The sequence below is a fragment of the Synchiropus splendidus genome, chromosome 13 (assembly GCF_027744825.2).
Source record: "Synchiropus splendidus isolate RoL2022-P1 chromosome 13, RoL_Sspl_1.0, whole genome shotgun sequence".
In the NCBI taxonomy this organism is placed as follows: Eukaryota; Metazoa; Chordata; class Actinopteri; order Syngnathiformes; family Callionymidae; genus Synchiropus; species Synchiropus splendidus.
Window position 1 is genome coordinate 11,016,716 of NC_071346.1, and position 21,125 is coordinate 11,037,840.

The 21,125-nt window shown below is 46.9% G+C and overlaps 3 protein-coding genes across 3 annotated transcripts; 2 read left to right on the forward strand and 1 right to left on the reverse strand.

The window, feature by feature from the left end:
* Window positions 1–5,479: 5,479 nt before the first annotated feature.
* fzr1b (fizzy/cell division cycle 20 related 1b) lies at window positions 5,480–10,486 on the forward strand. Its single transcript, XM_053883728.1, has 14 exons — window positions 5,480–5,696; window positions 5,885–6,047; window positions 6,789–6,890; window positions 6,960–7,023; window positions 7,095–7,222; window positions 8,569–8,651; window positions 8,711–8,894; window positions 8,954–9,019; window positions 9,080–9,182; window positions 9,253–9,434; window positions 9,493–9,726; window positions 9,788–9,892; window positions 9,956–10,048; window positions 10,113–10,486. The coding sequence occupies exons 2-14, from the start codon at window positions 5,973–5,975 to the stop codon at window positions 10,152–10,154; spliced, it is 1,461 nt and encodes a 486-aa protein (XP_053739703.1). The 5' UTR covers window positions 5,480–5,696; window positions 5,885–5,972; the 3' UTR covers window positions 10,155–10,486.
* An 18-nt stretch (window positions 10,487–10,504) lies between these two features.
* LOC128769753 (importin-13-like) lies at window positions 10,505–18,242 on the reverse strand. The gene is made up of 22 exons (XM_053883727.1): window positions 18,120–18,242; window positions 17,540–17,611; window positions 15,925–16,050; window positions 15,222–15,853; window positions 14,565–14,705; window positions 14,361–14,502; window positions 14,105–14,271; window positions 13,927–14,047; window positions 13,198–13,345; window positions 12,876–13,057; window positions 12,781–12,807; window positions 12,581–12,715; window positions 12,377–12,514; window positions 12,193–12,273; window positions 11,970–12,107; window positions 11,809–11,905; window positions 11,685–11,737; window positions 11,561–11,627; window positions 11,436–11,494; window positions 11,285–11,371; window positions 10,689–10,870; window positions 10,505–10,625 (listed from the first exon to the last, which is right to left on the reverse strand). The coding sequence occupies exons 1-22, from the start codon at window positions 18,153–18,155 to the stop codon at window positions 10,532–10,534; spliced, it is 2,925 nt and encodes a 974-aa protein (XP_053739702.1). The 5' UTR covers window positions 18,156–18,242; the 3' UTR covers window positions 10,505–10,531.
* LOC128769755 (uncharacterized) lies at window positions 17,900–20,662 on the forward strand. Its single transcript, XM_053883729.1, has 5 exons — window positions 17,900–18,243; window positions 19,112–19,312; window positions 19,418–19,600; window positions 19,686–19,846; window positions 20,083–20,662. Exons 1-5 carry the CDS (start codon window positions 18,159–18,161, stop codon window positions 20,125–20,127), a joined length of 675 nt encoding a protein of 224 aa, XP_053739704.1. The 5' UTR covers window positions 17,900–18,158; the 3' UTR covers window positions 20,128–20,662.
* The last annotated feature ends 463 nt before the right edge of the window (window positions 20,663–21,125 follow it).

The window sequence follows — 21,125 nt, forward strand, 5'->3', positions numbered from 1 at the left end:
CTGGAAACACGCCACTGACGTGTAGAAATGGAACTGAGTCAGAGATACCTCTGACTGCTTCCACAGAAGAATGAGAGAGATGGACTCTGAGAGCAGGTCAAACCTGACTGGCATGGAGGCCGTGGTCTGGTTCAGCTGAAGTGGTTCAAGGTCAAAAGCAGTGGGGTCATTGTAGGACGACACAGGATTCACCTCTGTGTGGTCCGATCAACCGGTCGATCGCTGAGAGATGGTGTTTATTGAACCGTCGTGGAGCTGGAGACTGGTGTGGCTAACTAGCTGAGTCTTTCATGTCAGATTCATCCTCTGCTGTGGGGTGAATCGGCATTGGACGTGACTGGAAGCTCCATCAACATCGACAGAGTAAAGGTTTTATAGCGCTAAATTGTGTCTGGCTGTTGTGGCTCCGGTGTTTGATGAAAACCATCACCATTCATACCAAAATACGGATTTGAAAACGTACATATTCCCCAAGGACTGTCACGTAACTTCCGCCACTGAAGTGCAGGGGTCGAAGGGTTGGTGGTGTTCACATCACGTCACCAAGATTTTTGAGCCAAACAGGCTTTGAAAGCCTGTGAAGAATCACAGAAGCTGCATGGCTTTTTGATGCTTGTCACTTGGAAACCTGGAGTCAGACGCAAATGACAGACACTTTCAGTGGAACTGAGCGGTCGGTCACCATCACGTAAAACCTAAACATTTTGACCACGTCAGTTTCTCATGACTTCTTGGTGATTTTCTTTGTAACTACACCCTTAACTGGAAGCTGGTATGAAGTGTGTTGACATGAAGTTGATAAGGGAGACTGTTGAGCTGTGACGGAAATATATTGTGGTGGAGCAGTGACCCATTTAAGGACATGATCTGGTCCTTTCTAAGAATCAGAATAAGCAGGTTAAGAAAGACTTGTGTTCAGGGTAAAGCTTGCAGTGGAAGTATGTCTCACACTTCCTGTGGATTCAGCAGAACCAACTGCTGCCGGTAAACACGGACCCGGATCCGCTGCAGGCGTTTCCATGCTGGTGGTCCTCACTGCCATGGCAATGGGCGGCCCGTTTGTTTGAAACTCCAACACTCATCTTGCGGTCTGGTGCCGAGTGACGTCAGCCGGGGTGCTGCAGGCCGATCCCAGCAGAGCCGCCTGGGTTCTGGTCTAGCCCGACTGGATCCAGCGGACAGCCAGTTCAGCTCCTCGCTGCAGCCCTGCACCGACGAGGCCAGCGTCCAAAGCAGGAGAGGAAGAGAACCACTTCCAGCCAAACAAACCCGCTCCCTCCACAGCCACGCTATGAAAACAAATGTCTTCCTGCAGCTTCTCCTCAGCAGCTGCTGTTTGTTTTCAGTCGGCAGTGAAGTCAACTGCGGGAGAAACGCGAGGAACTGTTGGACGTTCCAGGAGAAGTTAATAGCAGCCTGTGTTGACGGCGGGGATGAGCTCAGATGGGAAAGGGTGTGGAGGAGAATCTGGAAAGTATCAGTCCTCCTGGCACCATTTTGATGGCGTGTGATACAATGCAACCTGAAGCAAATACGATACGAATACTCGAATACAGAGCAAGTGGCACTGAACTTGGCCTCGACTTCAAGTGCAGCCCTCAAAGTCTTGGGTCTCCATATGCTCTGGTTTGAGTCCAGACTGGAGGCAGCACTGCAATCGGGCCTTTTGTTCTGCTTGGTTTTGAATGTTGTGAAATCGCCGCATAAACAGGATGCCTTCTTCGCCCCCCAATATGTCGCCAGCATCCGCTCCTTTTGTTCATCCAACGCGACACCTCAGTGTTCCCGCTTCTGTCAGACGTATTTGGGGAAACACTGAGTCAATGTCAGTGGTTACATAAGCACTGAAACCTAAAGATTCTTATCTAGTAGTTAAATGCTTGTGAGAGCTGCAGAATACAAAACTGTCACGCCACGTGATGCGTTTAAGGACATGGCACCAGCCTGACATTTGCTTCCTCGGGGCTCCTCACCAGCCACGCAACAGCTTTGGACATGGAGGGGAGCCTCCCTGCGGCAGTGGGGAGGTTCATGTCTGGGGAACACTGTGCACTCGCATCACAGCAGGGGTCATGAGTCGGCCACACATGACTGGAACATGGAGGAGGAGGAAGAGAGGAAGACAAGGCGAATGTCTCAGAGTGGGTGGTAGAATTCTTCTCAAAATGGAGTCAAAAGAGGATTTATTTATTTTAAACATGCTTATTTTTGTTATTAACTGTTTTTTATTGTGTTTTCTGACAGCATGTTTCACACATCTGAGTTGCTCAGGGCTGTAACGCATGGAAATGTGAGCAGCAACTCGCATGGAATTTGGGTCAGGCCAAGGTGAACAATGAACCCAGTGACTCCGCCGAGATCAATACCATCCTGGTTGGACTGAGAGTGAGAAATACTGAGCAGCGGTTCTGATCTTTGGTGCTGCAGAGCGCGTGGGAGGCGACTGCAGGCTGCAGGAGAGGAGAGGAAGCTGCCGAGATTATACACACCCACTGTTCAGATCATGCTTTGTCTCTGCGTTTTCCATGAAGAAAACACTGGATATCTTGTTTGTCTACTCTATACACGGTTCAAATTTGTAGTCATTTGAACTGTTTTTAGAGAAAAGTGAGAGATGACTTTGTAGTCTGCGCAGAAAATCCTTCAGTGTGGTATAACTACAAGTACAATAATAAACAATTTGAGCTCCATATTAAAACACCAATTTAAAACTCTTAAATATTCAATATTAAAATATTAGTATTAAATATTCCTGTGGATGCTTGTCATTTATTAACTCCAAATCATTTAGTTTGTTTTGTTTATGAGTTTCAAAAAAGTGTTTGTTTTTTTTTGTTTTTTTTATGAAAGATGTTCCGACCTCAACAATGTGATATGAACTTTAAATAACTGAGTCTTTATCAAGCACAGAAGCTTCTTTGTCTGTGCTTGGTTTTGTACTTTGATCATGAGTTCCAGGAAGAATATCCACTTGAGCTGTGATCGGTCATGGAAGAGATAAGCGTCACAGCCCCCCTGACCCGCTTCGCCAGGCTCTGGGACCGGGCTGCCCACCGCTTGGTTCTCCTCAAACGTGGTGTGGCCCGCACGTTTCTCTGTGGGGAACTGATGGAGGATGCAGACAAGGAAATGTGTTGTGACTGGACTCCTGATCGGATTAGCTCCAGTGGAGCGATGCTGGCGTTTGTCTCACTGCGGCGTAAACATCTCGCTCATTTACTGGACATCCATGTTTTTATTTTTACGTTCCCTGAAGGGCACTTTACTCATTGTTGTGTTTACAAAAGTAAACACATGATGAAAGATGGGGAACAAACTGGAGTTCAAAACAAGGCTGATTCCTAATTCTATTTTATTATTGAATTGTGTACAGCTATAGTTTACATGTTATTATTCTCTCTTGAAAGGCAAGAATGAGCGTGTTACACTAGAATCAAGTGAGTAGAAGTACAGACTCACTGCCATGTCTTATCCTTTGGTTTTGGGTGGTGTTTGCAGTTACAGGTGTTCTCTACTGTCTAACTGTAGATGTCCACCGTTTGATACACATGAAGCACCAGTAGGAATAGCTGGCTCCTTTGCATGGAACTGCATGGAACCAAGCCGTTTTCAGTCACTAGAGCAGGAGACCAGTTCCCAGAGTGGGAAATGCCAGTTTCAAGTTTTGATCTGAACCTCTCCATTTTACAGGACACACATGGGAAGGAAGATTTCAGGTTTCTCCCGTCGTGGAGAGAGAAAAAACACTATTGAGACGACAAGTCTTGAAGTGTTCTTGGTGACAAATGGTGTCAGAAGTGGGATGGAGAATTATTTTATTCATTCATTAGCACGGATTGTTTGATACATTTGAAGCACCTGTAGCAATAGTGAAACTCAATCCTTGCCGGTGCCGGTTTCCAGTCTTCATCTGGATAGCCGCATTTTTATGGCGCACATTTTTGAAAAAAAAAAAATAATAATAATAATTACCGCAACTCACCTTGTAAAGTGGGGGTTTTTAGATCAGGGTTAAGAACCAATACTTCACATTATCGCCTTTAGCGAGGCTAAATAAAACGTCTGCCGCGACAGGTGGCATCAGAAGTGGGATGGTCACTTGAAGTCCTTAGCTAATTTTCAAGCCCAAAATAGTATAAACTGGTTCAAAAACATCTTGGAGAAATTGAAGAAGAGAGACAAACTAGCATGGAGAAGCATGGGTGGAGATTCACAGATGACCACCAGGTTCCCATGGAAGACAAGTTTAGAAAATGAGGCTCTCTGATAGTAAACATCATGAGGAAGACAAAGGAACTCAGAGATCTGCCAGCAGTCTTTTATCAAGATGGCACTGATCTCGGTGAATGTAAATAAGGGCTGGCCGAGTGTCTGGCTGTGTGTCAGAGGGGAGGCTGGCAGACGGCCTACGTGCAGATCAGAGGGCCACTGGAGATGTGATGCCTCCACTCCACTGGCCCGTGACGGCCTTCTCATCAAAGCAGCTCAGCTCTTCTTTTCATTCTTCAGACAGCGAAACTTTATCTGTGCCAATTACCAAGTGTGCTCTTCGGCTCTATTAGCAGCGTGATGGAAACTCCGGCGCCAATGGGGTCAAGTATAAGGCTTTTATTTACTCCAAAGTCACGCTCCAGCCCTCCAGCAAACATGTGCCATCGACAGGATCAGATCAGCGCACATGTGAGGAACGAGGCCGCAGGAAGATCAACGTGGGAGTTGTTTCTTTCTCTTTGGGATTTGGAGGGTTTCGGGGATCGTTGGTGGCCCGGGACGCACGCACCATTCCATGAGCCCATAAGGGAAAAGTGAAGTCTTGACTGAAGTCAAACACACTTCAGAAGAGGGCACATTTGGAGGATCCCGAACCCTGACAATAAAAAGGCAGCAGCGCTCCTCTTGTTCCGGAAATGGTCTGATGCCGTCCGCATGATACCGCTGTTTAGTGAACCAGGATGATCGTGTGACATGCTGACCTCTCATGCGACTTTTTTCATCTTAGCTGCTTTAGAGTTATTGCATTGCAAGTCTTTGTCTAGCTCCCTCAAACACAGTCACACTTTCGCCGATTTCCCATTTCATGCATTGTGTTTCAAATAAAAGTCAGGAGATTCAGTCCAGTAACAAGATAAAAATATTTGATAATTCCATTTACATTGTCACTGTGAATGACAAATGTTTTTCAATAAGAAATTACAGTTTAAAATTAGTTTAACACTCGCCTTGCGTCACCAGCAGCACCTCAGAGATTATCATTATTATCTGCCTTTTGCGGTTTAAATCTTTTAATACATGATAATTATTTCAATTAGCAAGTCGTAGTTAATAGTTAGGAGGCTTCTATTCTGACCGACAGAGGTCATAAATCTATTTCCAACAAGCGGACACCCTCAAAACAAGCTAAATAGCGACACCGCGTGGTTGAGAGAGCCACCTAATAGTGGGTGCAGTACTGCCATGTGGCCAGCAGGGCACGCTACCGAGCCGCAGAGCGCTCAGCAGAAGTCAACAGCACAATTTCTGCTCCAGCTGATTCGGTCGCCATTTTTTCTGGACAACATAAACAAGAAGTGGGAGTTAGGTCTGCGGGGTTCGCTCGGTTTCTGGGAGAAGGAGACGCTTCCCGCCGGTGATCTGCTGGTTTCCACCGACGATGAGGACGGCGCTGGTGACCTGAGCCGCGGTGTCAGTCAGTCAGGGTGAGAACGACGCGGTCGCGGTGGTGCATAAAACACAATGTCATGACAACTATGCGGCTGTCAGCAGCCGCAGCTCCTCCGTCTTTGGAGCTTCGCTTCCGATCCCGCGGTGCAATGCTGCGCTCGCCCTTCTGAACCAGCGCGGCAGTGATCGCAACCGACTTGGAGGTTTCCTTGTTTTCCAACAGAGATGGGGCTCCACGGTGGATTTCCTCACCGGGAGGGAGCGGGGGACATTTAAGAGGTGGGCGGGGGCAGCGGAGGGGCCAGGCGGAGATGGACCAAGATTACGAGAGACGTCTGCTGAGGCAAATCAATCACCAGAACCTGCCCGAGGCCCGGGTCGTCAAGGTGCGTGAGCTCCGAACCGTGCACAACATCGAACACCGAACCAGACGAGAGTCAAGTCCTTTCTTCTTCGGTCTCTTGAATTGGTGCAGAACTGAATTCCGTATCTCGATGTTGCGTGACGATACAGGGCGGTCAAGAGCAGTTGACGCGTGGTGATGACGTCGACAAACAGAAGCGTCGACTGTGAATTTAGATTCATTTCTTTTCAGTTCAGTTTTTCCCCTCAGAGCTGCCGCCACACCAGCAGATGTCTCAGTCCTTGACCCACATGCGCAGTAAGATCAAGCTCTGTCATGTCTGACTCCGGAGCATCTCATCTGAAATAACCTGGAATTCAATCTGAAATAGCTGGAGTTAATATAGTCGGTGTTTAAAGACGAAGACGTTCTTTAGGGATTTACAATGAAGGACCAACCGGGGAAGGTTTGATATTGTTGTTTTGGCGATGTTAATATCGTGAGTGGTTTTAGTTTTTCATACCGCAATATAGGTACAATGTCAATATATCGTTCAGCCCGATTTTTATTGAAATAAAAATTAATAAATACAGGTGGAAAATACATCCAAACGTTTTTAAAACATTGTTTAATTCCTTTCAAAGAGAGACTAAGTGAACAATATAAAATCAATTTATTAAATGTTATTTTATTATAATATATATATATATATTTATATTCTGGATGCACTGAGAAGTCACTTCTCCTGTCTGCTGACCATATTGACACGTGACTAACTCTGCAGCACAGAGGAGCGTCCTGCAGTCCCCTCACCGTCAAGTCAGGTGACCGATACATCCCCACTCGTGCTGGAAGCAACTGGAGCATCAACTTCCACTACGCCAACGTGAGTCTCACATTCCAGTGACCCTGCTCCTCCGCATTTAACTCTTGCCCATCCGCTCCATCGATCCAGGAAAACCTTCGCTCCCCCAGCCAGAACCAGAAAGCGAAGGACGCCAGTTCAGATTCAAGCAAAGGTAGAGCGTGTGTCAAGTGTGTCTCGGTGAACGCCCCTGTCTCCAGCGTGTCCATTTGTCTTTCATCATAGATGCCGTGACGTACGCGGCGCTGTTGAGGAATGAGCTGCTGGGCGCCGGGATCGAGGCGGTGCCGGACCCACATGCCGACGACCGACGGCAAACCGTCGTCTCGCAGGAGTCCCAGAGGCTTTTTAGGGTGAGGATGAGTCTTGGTTCTGGCAGCATCTCTTTTTTTTTTTCATTATTTAGTTTTTATTTGTACAAGCTAACTAAAACGGATGACATTTTCATACAGTTTTAGTCATTTCTTTTAGCACTGCAACACTATTTAACCCTGTTATTATAAGTACCTCAAGTACATCAAATGTTTTGAAGGCACCTGGACTGAAGCATGTTTAGCAACAGAAAGTCTTGAACTATGTACTGCAACTAGTAGAATGAAACTGGAACATGGGGAAGGCACCTGGCTAGAAATAGTTGAAGCAAGTGAGGATGAAATATTATTTGTATTCATATTGTTACATATTTAGTCATAGTTGCCATCACATGACCAGCACTTCTGCTGTGTCTCTTTTTCCTCTCATGACACAGGTTTGTTGACAGAAGCTAGTGAGGATGTTGGAACTGTTTTAAAACATAGAGGGCGCTCTCCGCTGTATGAACTAGAGGTGGGCAATTTCGTTTCCTAAATGGCCAGGTTAGAAACTGTAACTGTTGTGAGGGGCCCCCATCAAAAGACAGACAGCCATGACTTCAAAACATGACAAAAATATTCAAAATATGTACTAAGTACAAGGACAACATGAACCTAAAAGGATTAAATGTTAGTAAGGATATTAAGAAGTGTCAATATGAACCTGTTTTATATGCATTTAATTTGAATATAAATTTATAAATATGGACCAGACGTTCAAGATAAAAAGGCAATTTATTTCAAAATATATTTTCAATATTCCTTCAATGTATTTTGAGGAACAAAAAAACCACACACACAAAAAAAAATGGCCAATGAAAAGAATAGAATTTTAGTCTCAAAACAAAAACATGCTATATTTACTGCTGAAGTTGTGGTGGTGGTGACTAAAAGAGAACATATCAGTTATAGTTTAAATATAATATATTAACATAGTCTGTGTTTAAAGACAAAGACGTTCTTTCGTGATTTACATTGAAGGATGAACCGGGGAAGATTTGATATTGTTGTTATGCTGATGTTAGTATCGTGAGTGATTTTAATTTTTCATACCGCAATATAGCTACAATGACAATATATCGTTCAGCCCTATTTTTATTCAAATAAATAACCATAAATACAAGTGAAGAATATATCTAAACGTTTTAAAAGTATTGTTAAACGTATTAAATGTGTTTAATTCCTTCAACTAGAGACTGGGTGAACAATCTAAAATCAAGTTATTAATTTTGTAATGTATTCAAATGTTTTTTTTTTCTGTTATGAAGGCGTGTACATGCTGCTCATGAATAGCGCTAGTAATTCAGTAATTCAGTGGTGGTTGCCATGTCGTGCTTATTTTCCCGCAGTACACAGTGCACAGCGAGCGAGTGCCTTTCGACAGTGACAATGAAGTCTCACCGTACTCCCTCTCCCCGCTCAGCAACAAAAGGTACGCCGCTGTTTTCAAGTCACTGCTGGCCCGGAGCTGATTCTAAGCTCCTCCCACAGTCACAAGCTGCTCCGCTCCCCGCGCAAACCGGCCCGGAAGATCTCCAAGATCCCCTTCAAGGTGCTGGACGCGCCGGAGCTGCAGGATGACTTCTACCTCAACCTGGTAGACTGGTCGGCAGGGAACCTGCTGAGCGTGGGACTGGGAGCCTGCGTCTACCTGTGGAGCGCCTGCACCAGTCAGGTCTGAGGAAGCCCCCCTCGGTGGGGTTGCGCCTCTAACTGAGCCGCTTGTGCCCGCAGGTGACCCGGTTGTGCGACCTCTCCGTGGACGGGGATTCGGTGACCTCAGTGTGCTGGAATGAGAGGGTGAGTCTTAGTAGTTCATTTTAAATGTACTATTTTTTGATCCATTTTTGATCCCAAAAGGGAAGTCTGGTCGCCGTGGGGACCCACAAAGGTTACGTTCAGATCTGGGATGCCGCTGGAGGCCGGAAGCTGACCAGCCTCGAGGGTCACTCGGCTCGTGTCGGTGAGTCCAGGACAACAAAAAATAATAAAGGGATGTTTATTTTCGGCGTGACGTGTCGGGTTTTGTCCAGGCGCGCTGGCGTGGAACGGAGAGCAGCTGTCGTCAGGGAGTCGGGATCGAGTGATTCTCCAGCGCGACATCAGGACGCCGCCATCGGCGGAGCGCCGGCTGCAGGGCCACAGACAGGAAGTGTGCGGCCTCAAGTGGTCCCCGGACCACCAGCACCTGGCTTCGGGCGGCAACGACAACAAAGTGAGCCACTCCATCTGGACTGTGGGTGAGCCGTAACTGAGACTCTCCGTCTCTTCAGCTCCTGGTGTGGAACAGCTCCAGTCTGCTCCCCATGCAGCAGTACAGCGACCACCTAGCGGCGGTGAAGGCCATCGCCTGGTCGCCGCACCAACACGGGCTGCTGGCGTCCGGTGGCGGCACGGCGGATCGCTGCCTGCGCTTCTGGAACACGCTCACCGGCCAGGCCCTGCAGAGCACCGACACCGGCTCACAAGTCTGCAACCTGGCGTGGTCCAAGCACGCGAATGAACTGGTGCGACCTCACCATCATTCTCCGTGGTTTTCAGATGCTTTGAACTTGTCTGGTTTGTCAGGTGAGCACTCACGGCTACTCCCAGAACCAGATCCTGGTGTGGAAGTACCCGTCGCTAACACAGGTGGCCAAGCTGACCGGACACTCCTACAGAGTTCTCTACCTGGTAAGAAGCTTCTCATTCAGTTGGAGCTCTGCGGGACCTTAAGCTTGTCTCCGGCGGTCTCAGGCTGTTTCTCCAGACGGCGAGGCCATAGTCACCGGAGCTGGTGACGAGACACTACGCTTCTGGAACGTCTTCAGTAAAACACGCTGCACCAAGGTGAGGGACCCCCTCACTGACATCACTGACCTCACAGTAAACACAATTTTTTGTCTTTGCTCAGGAGTCAAAGTCGGTGCTGAACCTCTTCACCAGAATCCGGTAGTGGACAGTGCTGGTCACCAACACTCATAGACACCGCAGCTCCCACTCCACCGTCCACTTCCGCAATGACGGGCAGTTGCAGTTCTCCCAGTGGTGCCACAGGGGGCGCCACTGATCATTTAAAAAAAAGGAGTCTGCTTTTATGTCTTTTCAGTCCTGGAAGAGTGTTGGCTGTTTTTAAAGAGATATTAAAGGAAACCTTTACTGCTACAACACAAGACATTTTTGTAACAGAATGATGGTGGACAAGGGAATATTTTGATAATGTGACGCACAAGAGTCAATAAATGAGTGACAGTTGTTCATCAAACTGTGATAAAACAGGTTTTATTTTTTCATTTTTTTCGTCCAAAAAAATGTGGCTCAAATCTGCAGATTCTAGAACTCAGAGTGTCCTGACCCCTGTAGACCCCGACACAGCAGAGAGAACTCCTTCACCAGCTCCTTCATGTGGCGCTTATTCGTTTGCTCCCTGAGGAAGTAAAGAGTGTCGACCGTGGCAGCACATGTTGGCAGTTTCCTTGTCATTCAGTACCTGAGCAGCTGCTGACTGAAGTTGTGCTTCTGCTCTGGAGTAACGTGGGCTGAGGGGAACCCCGGGGTCTCCAGGGTCTCTGTCAGCCACTGACTGAGCAGGACAGGGTGGCACCGGTTCAGACTCAGCAGAACGTCCGCAAAATGTTCAGTGAGACTGCGAGGAGACCCGCCACCAACCGCCTGGGAGAAGAAAAAAAATGTGACAAATATAATCTGATAAAAGTTACATGAAGTGAATCTGGTCCAGACTAGACCGGTTGTCATGTACACACTCCTCAAAAACTGCCTGTTTTGGTTGAGCTACACGCATTATCATCTCAAGAATCAGGAGGTGTTTAAAAGGGTCTGTCAATCGATTTTTTTCATCTGATCCTAAAACATCACCGAACAGTAGGATTTAAGATAAAACATATGACACACTTATGTATTTACTTCAAGAACAATTTATTTATTTTTATTAAACGTTCTTTAGTTCACGTTTTACTTCTGCAACAATTGAGATGAAACGCCTACTTTAATATTGGTGCAATGATGTTTGAAAGTACATATAAAAAGGTGGAAATGCATCAAATGTGATAGTGCTTTGCAACTCACCTGCAGAATCGCCTCCGTCAGTATCTTTCCACTCTGCTGCAGCACGTCGCTCAAAGATCCGTCTTTACACCGAGGTAGCAGCTGAGTCTGTCAGTAAAAAACACTTTTAAAAAACTGAAATTTTGTCACTAATGTTCAAATCTTGGCTTACAAAGAAGAGGCCGGCAGCTTTGACAGTGGGAGCCTCTGGGAATTTGAGAGACATGATTCCTGGATATAAAGAAGAATTTATTAACATACAGAATTGCGAGGTGTGAAATCACAAGTGACACTCACCGCAGAAGAAGAGAGTTTTAACGTCTATTTGGTCAGACAGGTACCAGTCAGGCTTCCTCTTGAGTATCTACAGAACCCAGGATGTTGAAGACTGCTGAGTCAGCGATGGGATGACGCCACTTACCTGAGCGTGAAGGTACATGAAGGACTCGGCGATATCAGGGTGTTCTCTTGGACCTGCAGCAGTTTGAGGTGCGTCTTAACACGGTTCAGTTTCATCAACCTGCCATACTCCAGTCTTTACTTACCTTGCTGAAATATGTCAAGTGTCGCCGCAGTCAAAACCTCCATCAGCCGTTTGATTGCGGAAACATGTTGCTCTTCCCCGGCGAAGATATGGACCAGCTGGAATCAGCATGTGTTCCTCACTACACCGAAGTTCTGACCCTGTATCGTGAAGCGATTATACCTGACAGGCCAAATCCAGAGCGGAGGATTGAGGGAAGGTGCTGTAGATCTGACCCAGCATCTCACTCAGCTGAGCCACCATGGGTCCGAAGTCGTGGAGCAGGGTCCTCACTGACTTGTCGAAGACCCCGCACACAGCCTTGGTCGAGACAGTTGGACAGTTGAGTCTTGAAATGTTGAAGCGATGATGCAACAACCACCTTCTTCCACTCATCCATACCTACCTCCACTACCTCAGAGTCGTGCAGCCACTTATTCAGTATGGTCTGAATCAGCGTGAACACCTGCTGCAGCACGACTATGACCTAAAGCAAGGACCGATCACATGATTCAAGGACGTCAGTGTTGGTTTGTAACAATCCTTTTGACTGTTATCGATGAAAAGAGCGCTTCAATAGCTTAGCTTACTGGGTTGTGTGCCGCCTGTGGCGGGGTTGGTTCTGCTCCGTCGAAGCTGTCCGTCTGCCTGTTGATGTCCAGGGTGGTGAAGAGGCTGGACAACATTCCCAGGATGTGGATGATCGGCTGTTTGTTAGTGGCGTCAGGCTGGAAAGGTGCCGATCGTTTCATCAGTTCTCTTTTCTTTTATAACCTCACGGTGATGCTTCTTACGTCCTGCTGAGCCAGTGAGTCGAGATGTTGAACATGTGGGCTGATGAGTGAAGTTAAGCTTCCCAAAATCTCCTCCGCTGGAAGTGCTGACAGCAAGAAGCCCAGAGCCTGCATCAGCCACATGCACTGGCTGCTCTGCAGACACACACCGACGTGACCACAGTCCTCACCCTCCATCAGGAATTATTTAACCTTCTCACCTTGTGGATCTCTTTCACCAGCACGTCCTGTTTAGAAAATAAACGTGAATAAACACCGCTGCATTCAGAAGCCTGTGGGTCACCGGAGAGCTGACCTGGGACACGGCGAGGATATTCTGGGCGTAAGGGCTGAGGTCCGGGCGACACTCCCGGCAGATCCTCTTGAGAGTGGAGATGCTGGAGACGGACAGTTCGGGCTTGGACAGACCCTGGAGCACCATCGGTAACATGCTGCCCAGCATCACGGGGTGGTCCGACAGCCACTCCGCCAGAGACCCTGGCGCAGAGGAGGAGGCAAGCCAGACATATTGGATAAAGAAGGATGTGCTTTTTGGACGGATAAATGGATGTGCACGGTGCGGGTTTGTTAAGTGACTGCAATCTGCAAACACGCCAGCAGGTGTCCCTGCACCTTACCGATAGTGTACATGACGGTGTCGGCCAGCATCACGTTGCTGATGTTGATCCGCGGGATCAGGCCGATGAGGCCGGGGATGACGTCTGAATAGTTGACGTCGATGGTCTCGGCGATGGACTGGAACCCGAACAGTAAGGCTTCAATGTCCTGAAGGAAGAGAATGGTTTGAAGATGATGAAGTGTAGTTTGGTGGCGTGGAAACATCACCTCTGCCACCCAGCGCACGCAACTCATGTTTCCCACAGGTGGTGGGCCCAAGATATAATCCCTCCACCTGGTCCTCCCAGCTGGCTGTGTCTGAAACACCTCCAAAGGGAGGCGTCCAGGGGGCATCCTCATGAGAACCACCTCAATTTCTCCTTGACACAACCGCTCTACTCCAAGTCTCTCCCAAGTGACAGTACTCCTTACCCTATCTCTAAGGGAGACGCCTGCCACCCATAGGAGAAAACTCATTCCAGCCCCTTGTATTTGGGATCTCATTCTTTCGGTTATGACTCACAGCTCATGACCATAGTTGAGGGTCGAGACTGATCGGTAAACAGAGAGCTTTGCCTTTTGGCTGAGCTCTTTTTTACACACAACAGAGTGGTAGAGCGACTGCAATACCGCCCCTGCTGCGCCGATCTCCAACTCCCTTAACCCAAGAACAAGACCCCAAGGTGTTGGATGGAATAAATCCCTTCACTGGCCTGGGAGGTTGTTGTGGATGACGATGGAAACATCACCTGCCACGCAGACGCCTGCTGGGGGTCCATCAGCTGCCTCCCCAGTCGGTCATAGAGATTACTGAGAAGCTCAGAGCCCAGCATCTCGTACACGTACATTAGGGTGTCAGAGATGTCCACTCTGAAACACAAAGAGAAATGAGTCGCAGAAGAATAGGATCATGGCGTCACGCCACACCTGTATATCCTGAACTGCTCCTTGTCATCCGAGGACCAGGAGGCGAACTCTTCCTCAGAGGGGTAGTGAGACTTCTGCAGCAACACCTCCACCAGTTGGAAGTAAACAGGCCTGTAGACCTGCAGGTACACGGTCTGCTTCTCTTCCTCGAATGAGAGGATGTCATCCTGCGGGCGGCAAGAAAACTGGCATCAAAGCTAGGGAAAAACATTCTTCAGACAACAGAAAAGAGGGAATGAAGAGAGTGAACTTCAACCTGCAGCGTGTACCAGAAAGTGAGCGTGAGTGAGCTGGTGGTCTCGTTGACTGGGTAGTACCCTGGGATGCCAGTGCAAAACAGAATCATGTTCACCAGAGCCAAGTACTCCTGCCAGTGCTCCACCTGCTCCAGCAATACTCTAAACCCAGACGCAGAGATCAGGGAACAATGCTAGCAAGCTAAAGGGTCGTGGGTGTTCACCTGGAGTGTGTTTCCCCCATGGCCACACACACGCGACAGATGCCATGTGATGTCTCCATGTCTCCGTCCTGAACTGCTTTCTTCAGCTGCTCGTGGAGGCCCAGCACCAGAGGCAACAAACCCAGCAGGGCTTCCACATACCTGCACACATGTGACGCTTTACAGTAGGAGCAGTTTATTTGTTCCCCTCCCAGAACAGTTCCAGCACAGTCCCAGCACAGTTCCAGCAGAGTTCCAGCACACTTCCAGGAGCTGGAGTGAGCCCCCTCTTCTTGAGGGAGTGTCTTTGAGTAATGTAAACTCCACCTACTCATTGTGCTACGAGGTGTGAACTGAAGGTGGCGCTTTCTCTTCATACACAGAGTGACTAGTGAAAGCTGGTCTCACACCAACTTCGGTTGTGTTCTGGGACAACTTCAGAGTGTGGTAAGCTCTCCACACATCATCCCTCTCCTCAGTAAAGAGCCCGATGTCTCAGGAATAGGTCACTTGAGGAGCCCATCTGTGGCAAGCTTGGGTTCATGAGTCGACTTTTTCATTCTTAAATTTTGTACATGGTGGTGTGCCGTTGTATCAGTAGCTTTTAATTTTAATACGAAAGCTCAATGCACCGTTGTTTGTATGACCCATATTCTCGCACCTGCTGGCGGTACTCACCTGTGGCAGTCCGGCTGGGAGATGGTAGTAACTATCGTCTCGACCGCTGTCTCGAACAGCTCAGCGTTGGACAGCGCAGCGAAGCAGTCCTGGACCAGCTCGTGGCTTTCCCCTAGCGGTACGTCCAGACCCACCCAGCTTGATAAGCATCGGAGCACCTTCTCTTTGACCTGGGTGGATGAGTCTTGGCTCTGTAGCAGCTGGCAAAGCATCGGACACACTGATGTCCACTCTCCAGCCAGGGCTCCCCGTAACTGCGCGCGCCGCGCCTGAGTCAGCCGGCTGCTCTGAAACTCCTCTGGAAGCACGATGAGGAGCTCCAGCAGGGCCAGGCAGTGAACATGTGGGTCTGGCGAAGCCTCTGCGCCCTCACGGGTCAGTTTGTGTGGTTGGAAGGCTTGTACAATGTCCGCCACAGGGTGGGACCAAGCCTGGGGGATCAAGTTCAGAGCCATGGAAGCCAGCGCCACGCACAGCCGCGTCAACAGCATCTTAGGGCCGGAAGAGAAGTGCAAAATGTTTGAGAGGAGCTGCATTCTGAGGTTCTCATGCTCGGTGGATGGAAGGTCGCTCCAGTGACGGGAGATTTTGGTGTGGAGGGTGCTGGCTCCGAAAAACTGAACCTCAGGCAGCTGCAGTGGGGGGGGGGAGAACAAAAATCATGAGTCAAACAGCAGGCGCCGAGAGTCATAAGGAAACAGACCTTGTCAGGGCTGAGCAGGGCCCAGCAGAACTGCCATGCCTGGGTCGACGCCTGAGCGTGGGTCAGCCACTTCTGGGCCAAATTCTTGTGCTCCATATCTGGATCAAAGTAGAGCTGGTAGAGAGCCTGGCGAGAGAGGACACCGACACACAAGCGTTATCTTCTATGGGAGGACAAGGTCGGTATCTGTTAGCCTAAGTTTTTATCCACAAAAAATATACAAGTAACAAGTAACATCTGACTTACGACCGGGGTCAGTTCCGATCGCACCAACCGGTCGTAAGTCAGATTGGACGTAAGTCGAATGCCATTCAAAATAGCCGACGCGAGGGTTATAGGTACTACTGCAGTGGTAGATGGCTGTGTGAGAGTGAGATGCTGGGATACTGTGCTGCCGTAACAGTAGTACGCGATGCCGGGCTGCTACGTGCTGCGGTGCCAGACATTGAATTAAAAAAAATAAGCATGTGCTGGCCGTGGCCGAGCAGACTTTACTTCAGGTAGCCTCTTCAAAGCCGACATTGTTGCTGTAGTGATGAGTGGATGAGGTTTCATGAAACAGCGTCCTGTTTCTCAAAAGCCACCAGATGGCACTGTCTGCTTTAAAATGTTTGTACTTGGAACAACTAATTCAATGACACCTCAAAGCATTTCTAAACCAAGAGCACCATCCATCACCATGTTGCTAGTTACCACAACATTGTCATCTGCTGATTTTATATAACTTATGTACCTAACACTTTTTATTAGTTTCAAACACAGAAAAGTCTGTGTATAGAAGACTGAACATATTATAAGTATATTTTTTAAAAGTTTATATTTTATTTTTTGTTTGGGGGATCTTAAATAAAGGATTATAGTCTTCAAAAAAAAGACAGGTATCTTTAATACGACACATTTTTCCGTATTTTTTTTTTCCATGAAATCGATTCAGTTGTTAAACAAACACAAGCTGTTCTTTTTTTCCATTTGGTACATATCACAAACAATGTACATCCTGGAACCCAAACTTGCCAAGTCCCTTGACAGCTATTTCTTTGTTATTGTCTCCTTCAGATATATATATATATATATATATATATATATATATATATATATATATATATATATATGGTGCTATATAGGTGGTATGCCAGAATACTTTTAATATATTTTCCCAAAAAGTCGGACAGTCCTAAACAATACGATCATCTGGTTTTTAGTCAACACTGGGATTTTCTTTCTTAAATATTTGTAACTTATTGAAGCAGAAACAAAGAGAGAATAAGAAATGCTGATGATATTTATAGATCACAATTAGCATTTATAATGACATACTGATGAAGAGTGGCTGGAATAGAATAAAAAATGTGTTGCCATGGCAACTAATCCAAAGCACTTGGTGCCGGTTATTATTAGGGCAGCATATGCTTTAAGTTGGCATCATGTTACAGAGGTGCAACTTAGGCTCCGGTCCCTACAATGAACTGCAACCTTCTTATGAATAAAAAGAGACTTCTGCTCTGCTACTTTTAGCTACTTTCTCAACTTATATTCAGAGCCAGGTGGAGTTGTCTGACCTGATCTCAGGTCAGAGAGTTGTTGAGTTACAGCGCTGAATTGACAGGAAACTCACCGACTCCACGTTCTCCAGAGTGATCTCCACCCGGGTGTCTCCCTGCGGATCCATCTGCAGCTCCTGGATTCTCTGACCACAGTTGGAAACAAACGCTCCTGCTGTCCCCTGGTGTTTTAAAGGTCACACAAGTGTGACGTCATCCTGACCTCTGGATGGACACCCTGACTCACATTAGATAGTGAAACTGGTCTCACGCACTCATGACTGACATTCCCACACCATGGCAGTGTGTGTGTGTGTGTGTGTGTGTGTGTGGCGGAGTACAACACACGCCCCCACGTAACAACTGACGCACTGACACCTGATTGGCCGGCACCATGCGCACGCAGACGAGTCGCAGCAACAAACTGATGCAAAAGCAGGCAGACTGTGGGGAAGTGTGTGGATGAGTGTCGGAGATAAGAGGACGAGTTGGGAGTGGGTTTTGAGGGAAAGGTTGAGGGGTGGATCTGCAGGTTGCCCCGCCCACTTCTGCCCGACTCCCCCCGGATATTTATAGCGACGATGATGATGTGCCCCGTCAACCCACGTAACGGAAACAAACCCGCCGCCCAGGAGCGGATCCGCCGCGGCTCACATTTGCTGCGGCTCCACCAGAGAGGAAGACGCCCATGAGATGAAACTGGACATTCACTCGGTGTCGGGGATGTTGCTGCTGCTGCTGCTGCTGCTGATGCTCACCAGCTCGTCGCAGGCAGGAGGTAGGTTCGTGCGTGTGCGTGAGGGTCTGACGGAGGGAATGTGAGGCAGTTAGAACGTCAGTACTGGAACAAACAGCTGAATATTAACTTCAGTACCGCATCGGAGCATCACTTAGAACACAACGATGACGCGGCTGGCTCGCGACTATTTGCTGCTGTCTGATTGGCCAGATTCTCTTCACGTGACTACATACAATTAAATTAGCGTAGCATATGGCCTTGATAATTCTTCTTTTTTTTTTTTTTTAATGGAACATTTTCACTTGCAGTTAGTAACAATAAAAAGTAAAATAGTATTCAATAGTATAATATATATATATATATATATATATATATATATATATATATATATATATATATATATATATATATATATATATATATATATATATATATATATATATATATATATATATAGTTAGTATTTATCTGATATTTATTTATTTTGGACATATAGTTTTTGGAAACCGGAGGCGTCAGACCGAAATTTCGTTGCCGTAATACAGTGATATGTTTTATGCAATGACAATAAAGAGCATAAGTCTAAGTTTAAATAATAATTCAATAGCGTTACTTAAAAATAGGGCCACAACATCATTTTTCCTTTGATGACCAGACTGTCAAACTATGAGACTCTGTTAAATATAATCACAAATTCAACATTGTAATCCATCAAAATGCAAGAGTTTCAAATGGCCTTTATTTTGAAATGACACTCGGGACAGAGTTTCTACTTCCTGGGGTGATATAGTTTCAGTCTACAGCACTGTTGTTGATGGAATACTGTGGGATTCAGCGGCTCGTATCCATCACCGCAATACACGCAATACACGAATTGAGTCAAACCGATCATGATCTTGTTCCACAGGTCAGAGCGCAGCCTCTGTCTCCACCATGGTGGCCTTGGTGAGAGACGATGCACAGGTGACATCACAGCCTGCACATGCGCTCCATCAGCGGACAAGCAACACTGCAGCTCCTGCAATACATGCGACTGAAGAAACACTCCAAACAACATCCATCGCTGAGAGAATATCCAGCTCTGCAGAGCAGGTGTCACCCACCTCAGGTTAGACTGGCAGAACTAACTCCCTGACGTGACCTTCTCTTTTACAACACGGCTATAATGTTTGTCATTTGGTCGCATTATATTTGGGTTGTTTTGGCTCCAAAGGTTTGACTGCAGCTCCTCCACTACTCCACTCCTCGACCGTGGTGACCACTCAGGTGGTGGCCTCGACCATCACGTCACCTAAACCTGTCCTGACCTCCACCTCCGCACTGTCTCCACCATCATCAGGACATCTGAGTCCGACTCACGTGGAGTTCCCCTCTCAGCTTAAAGTCGGAGATGAAGGTGCCTTTAAGTGCTTCTCAAATCTTGTGCTCTGAATGAGTAGCAGACTTATATATTTTTTTATTAATATCTATGTTTTTGGTAGATTTTAAGGCTCACCGCTCGCGGCCAAATCTGGACCCGTTGCTCGCTGGCCTGCTCTCCATCTTCATCATCACCACTGCTGTCGTCTTTGTGGTGCTGTTCCTCAAATTCCGCCAGAGAACCAACAACCCTGAGTTCCACCGCTTACAGGATCTACCAATGGTACGTTGTCCTCAAAAATATAACGCTTATTTTAACACAGACAAAGTCAGTGCACGTCATGTTCAGAAGATCTGTGTGCTCCTCATGGTCCCATTTATGTGTCGCTGAAATGTTAACTAAGTCTTATACAAAGTACTTTTGGCTTGTTTTAGTATCTGACCATCAGAAGTTTATTATGTTTAACACAAAAAACCCCACTCGTCTTCTGTGGAAAAACTGACACTTTGTTCCTCCAGGATGATCTGATGGAAGACACGCCGCTCTCCAGATACAGCTACTGAGGGGAACAATACAACTGCATTTGAGTATTGAAAAGTATCCAGAAGTACTTGGCAAGCTTAGCTCGGCTCCTTTGAAAAACCCAGCAGGCCTCAGATCGAGATCAGATCTTTTAAAAACAGGACATTACTGTATTTCAACATTCCCTTTAAAATTCCAGTCAAGGCTCCTTCAGTGTGTACCGCGTTTGAAAGAGGCACACTGACCTCTTGTGGCAATTTTTGGTAATGCTTCCTTTGGATACACGAGTAGCGATGTTGGACGTATTTATTGAATCGTAGTAGGTGCCTCTGTGTTACATGCTGCTTTATATTGGGCTCAATGGACCTGTTTGCTGTAGTTTGAATGTACTCGCCTGTAAAGGACTAGTTTGAACTGTATTCCTAAGTGACTTTAACGTGCCATTGTACTATACTGATGAAGTACCAGTGTCACTGCGTATGTATGTGTCCTGGCAGTGTAGCCAGTTCAGAAGTTATTTATAATATTTATCTAAAATAAACATTTGAAAACACCGTTCCACTGCTAATATTTGGGAAGGGGGCTGTGCATATGATCAGAAAATAAATAAATATTGATGATATATTAGATTTTGCTGGTTAGTTTGTGTCTTTCCATGAAAGTAAATGGGCCAAAAGTAAATTGTGGTTTATATTAACTCTGGATTGACCAGTGAGGTGAATGCACCTCTTTGTTTAGCGGATTAACACATGAGAATTTTCACCCCATTTTAGCGACTTGTCGTCCATATAGGAGCACAGAACCACAAGTCATGATGAAGGTTAGGTTTAACTTGTCTAGACAGGCACGGCGGACTCTGACCAGTTGCTCAACCTTCCGCAGGACACACCCTCAGCGTACACTGCAGTTGGGCTTTACCTTCAGTGAATCACAGTTCAGGATGAATCGCAGCATTACGCTCTGTAACTAAGAGGTAATTGCAAACTAAGAGCAACTGGTCCAACGACGTTTTCGTTACTCCGCTCATGAAAAGTGCTGA

Excerpts from the sequence above, each read along its gene's own strand:
- fzr1b (XM_053883728.1), top strand. The coding sequence starts at position 5,973 with ATGGACCAAGATTACGAGAGACGTCTGCTGAGGCAAATCAATCACCAG. Across the intron at positions 6,048-6,788 it reads CCGAGGCCCGGGTCGTCAAG|CACAGAGGAGCGTCCTGCAG; the intron begins GTGCGTGAGCTC and ends CTAACTCTGCAG. Across the intron at positions 8,652-8,710 it reads TCCCCGCTCAGCAACAAAAG|TCACAAGCTGCTCCGCTCCC; the intron begins GTACGCCGCTGT and ends CTCCTCCCACAG.
- LOC128769753 (XM_053883727.1), bottom strand. The coding sequence starts at position 18,155 with ATGGGCGTCTTCCTCTCTGGTGGAGCCGCAGCAAAT. Across the intron at positions 17,612-18,119 it reads CTGGTGGAGCCGCAGCAAAT|AGAATCCAGGAGCTGCAGAT; the intron begins GTGAGCCGCGGC and ends AACTGTGGTCAG. Across the intron at positions 11,372-11,435 it reads AAGCTGCCGGCCTCTTCTTT|ACTCAGCTGCTACCTCGGTG; the intron begins GTAAGCCAAGAT and ends TTTTACTGACAG.
- LOC128769755 (XM_053883729.1), top strand. The coding sequence starts at position 18,159 with ATGAAACTGGACATTCACTCGGTGTCGGGGATGTTGCTGCTGCTGCTG. Across the intron at positions 19,313-19,417 it reads GCAGGTGTCACCCACCTCAG|GTTTGACTGCAGCTCCTCCA; the intron begins GTTAGACTGGCA and ends TTGGCTCCAAAG. Across the intron at positions 19,601-19,685 it reads GCTTAAAGTCGGAGATGAAG|ATTTTAAGGCTCACCGCTCG; the intron begins GTGCCTTTAAGT and ends TGTTTTTGGTAG.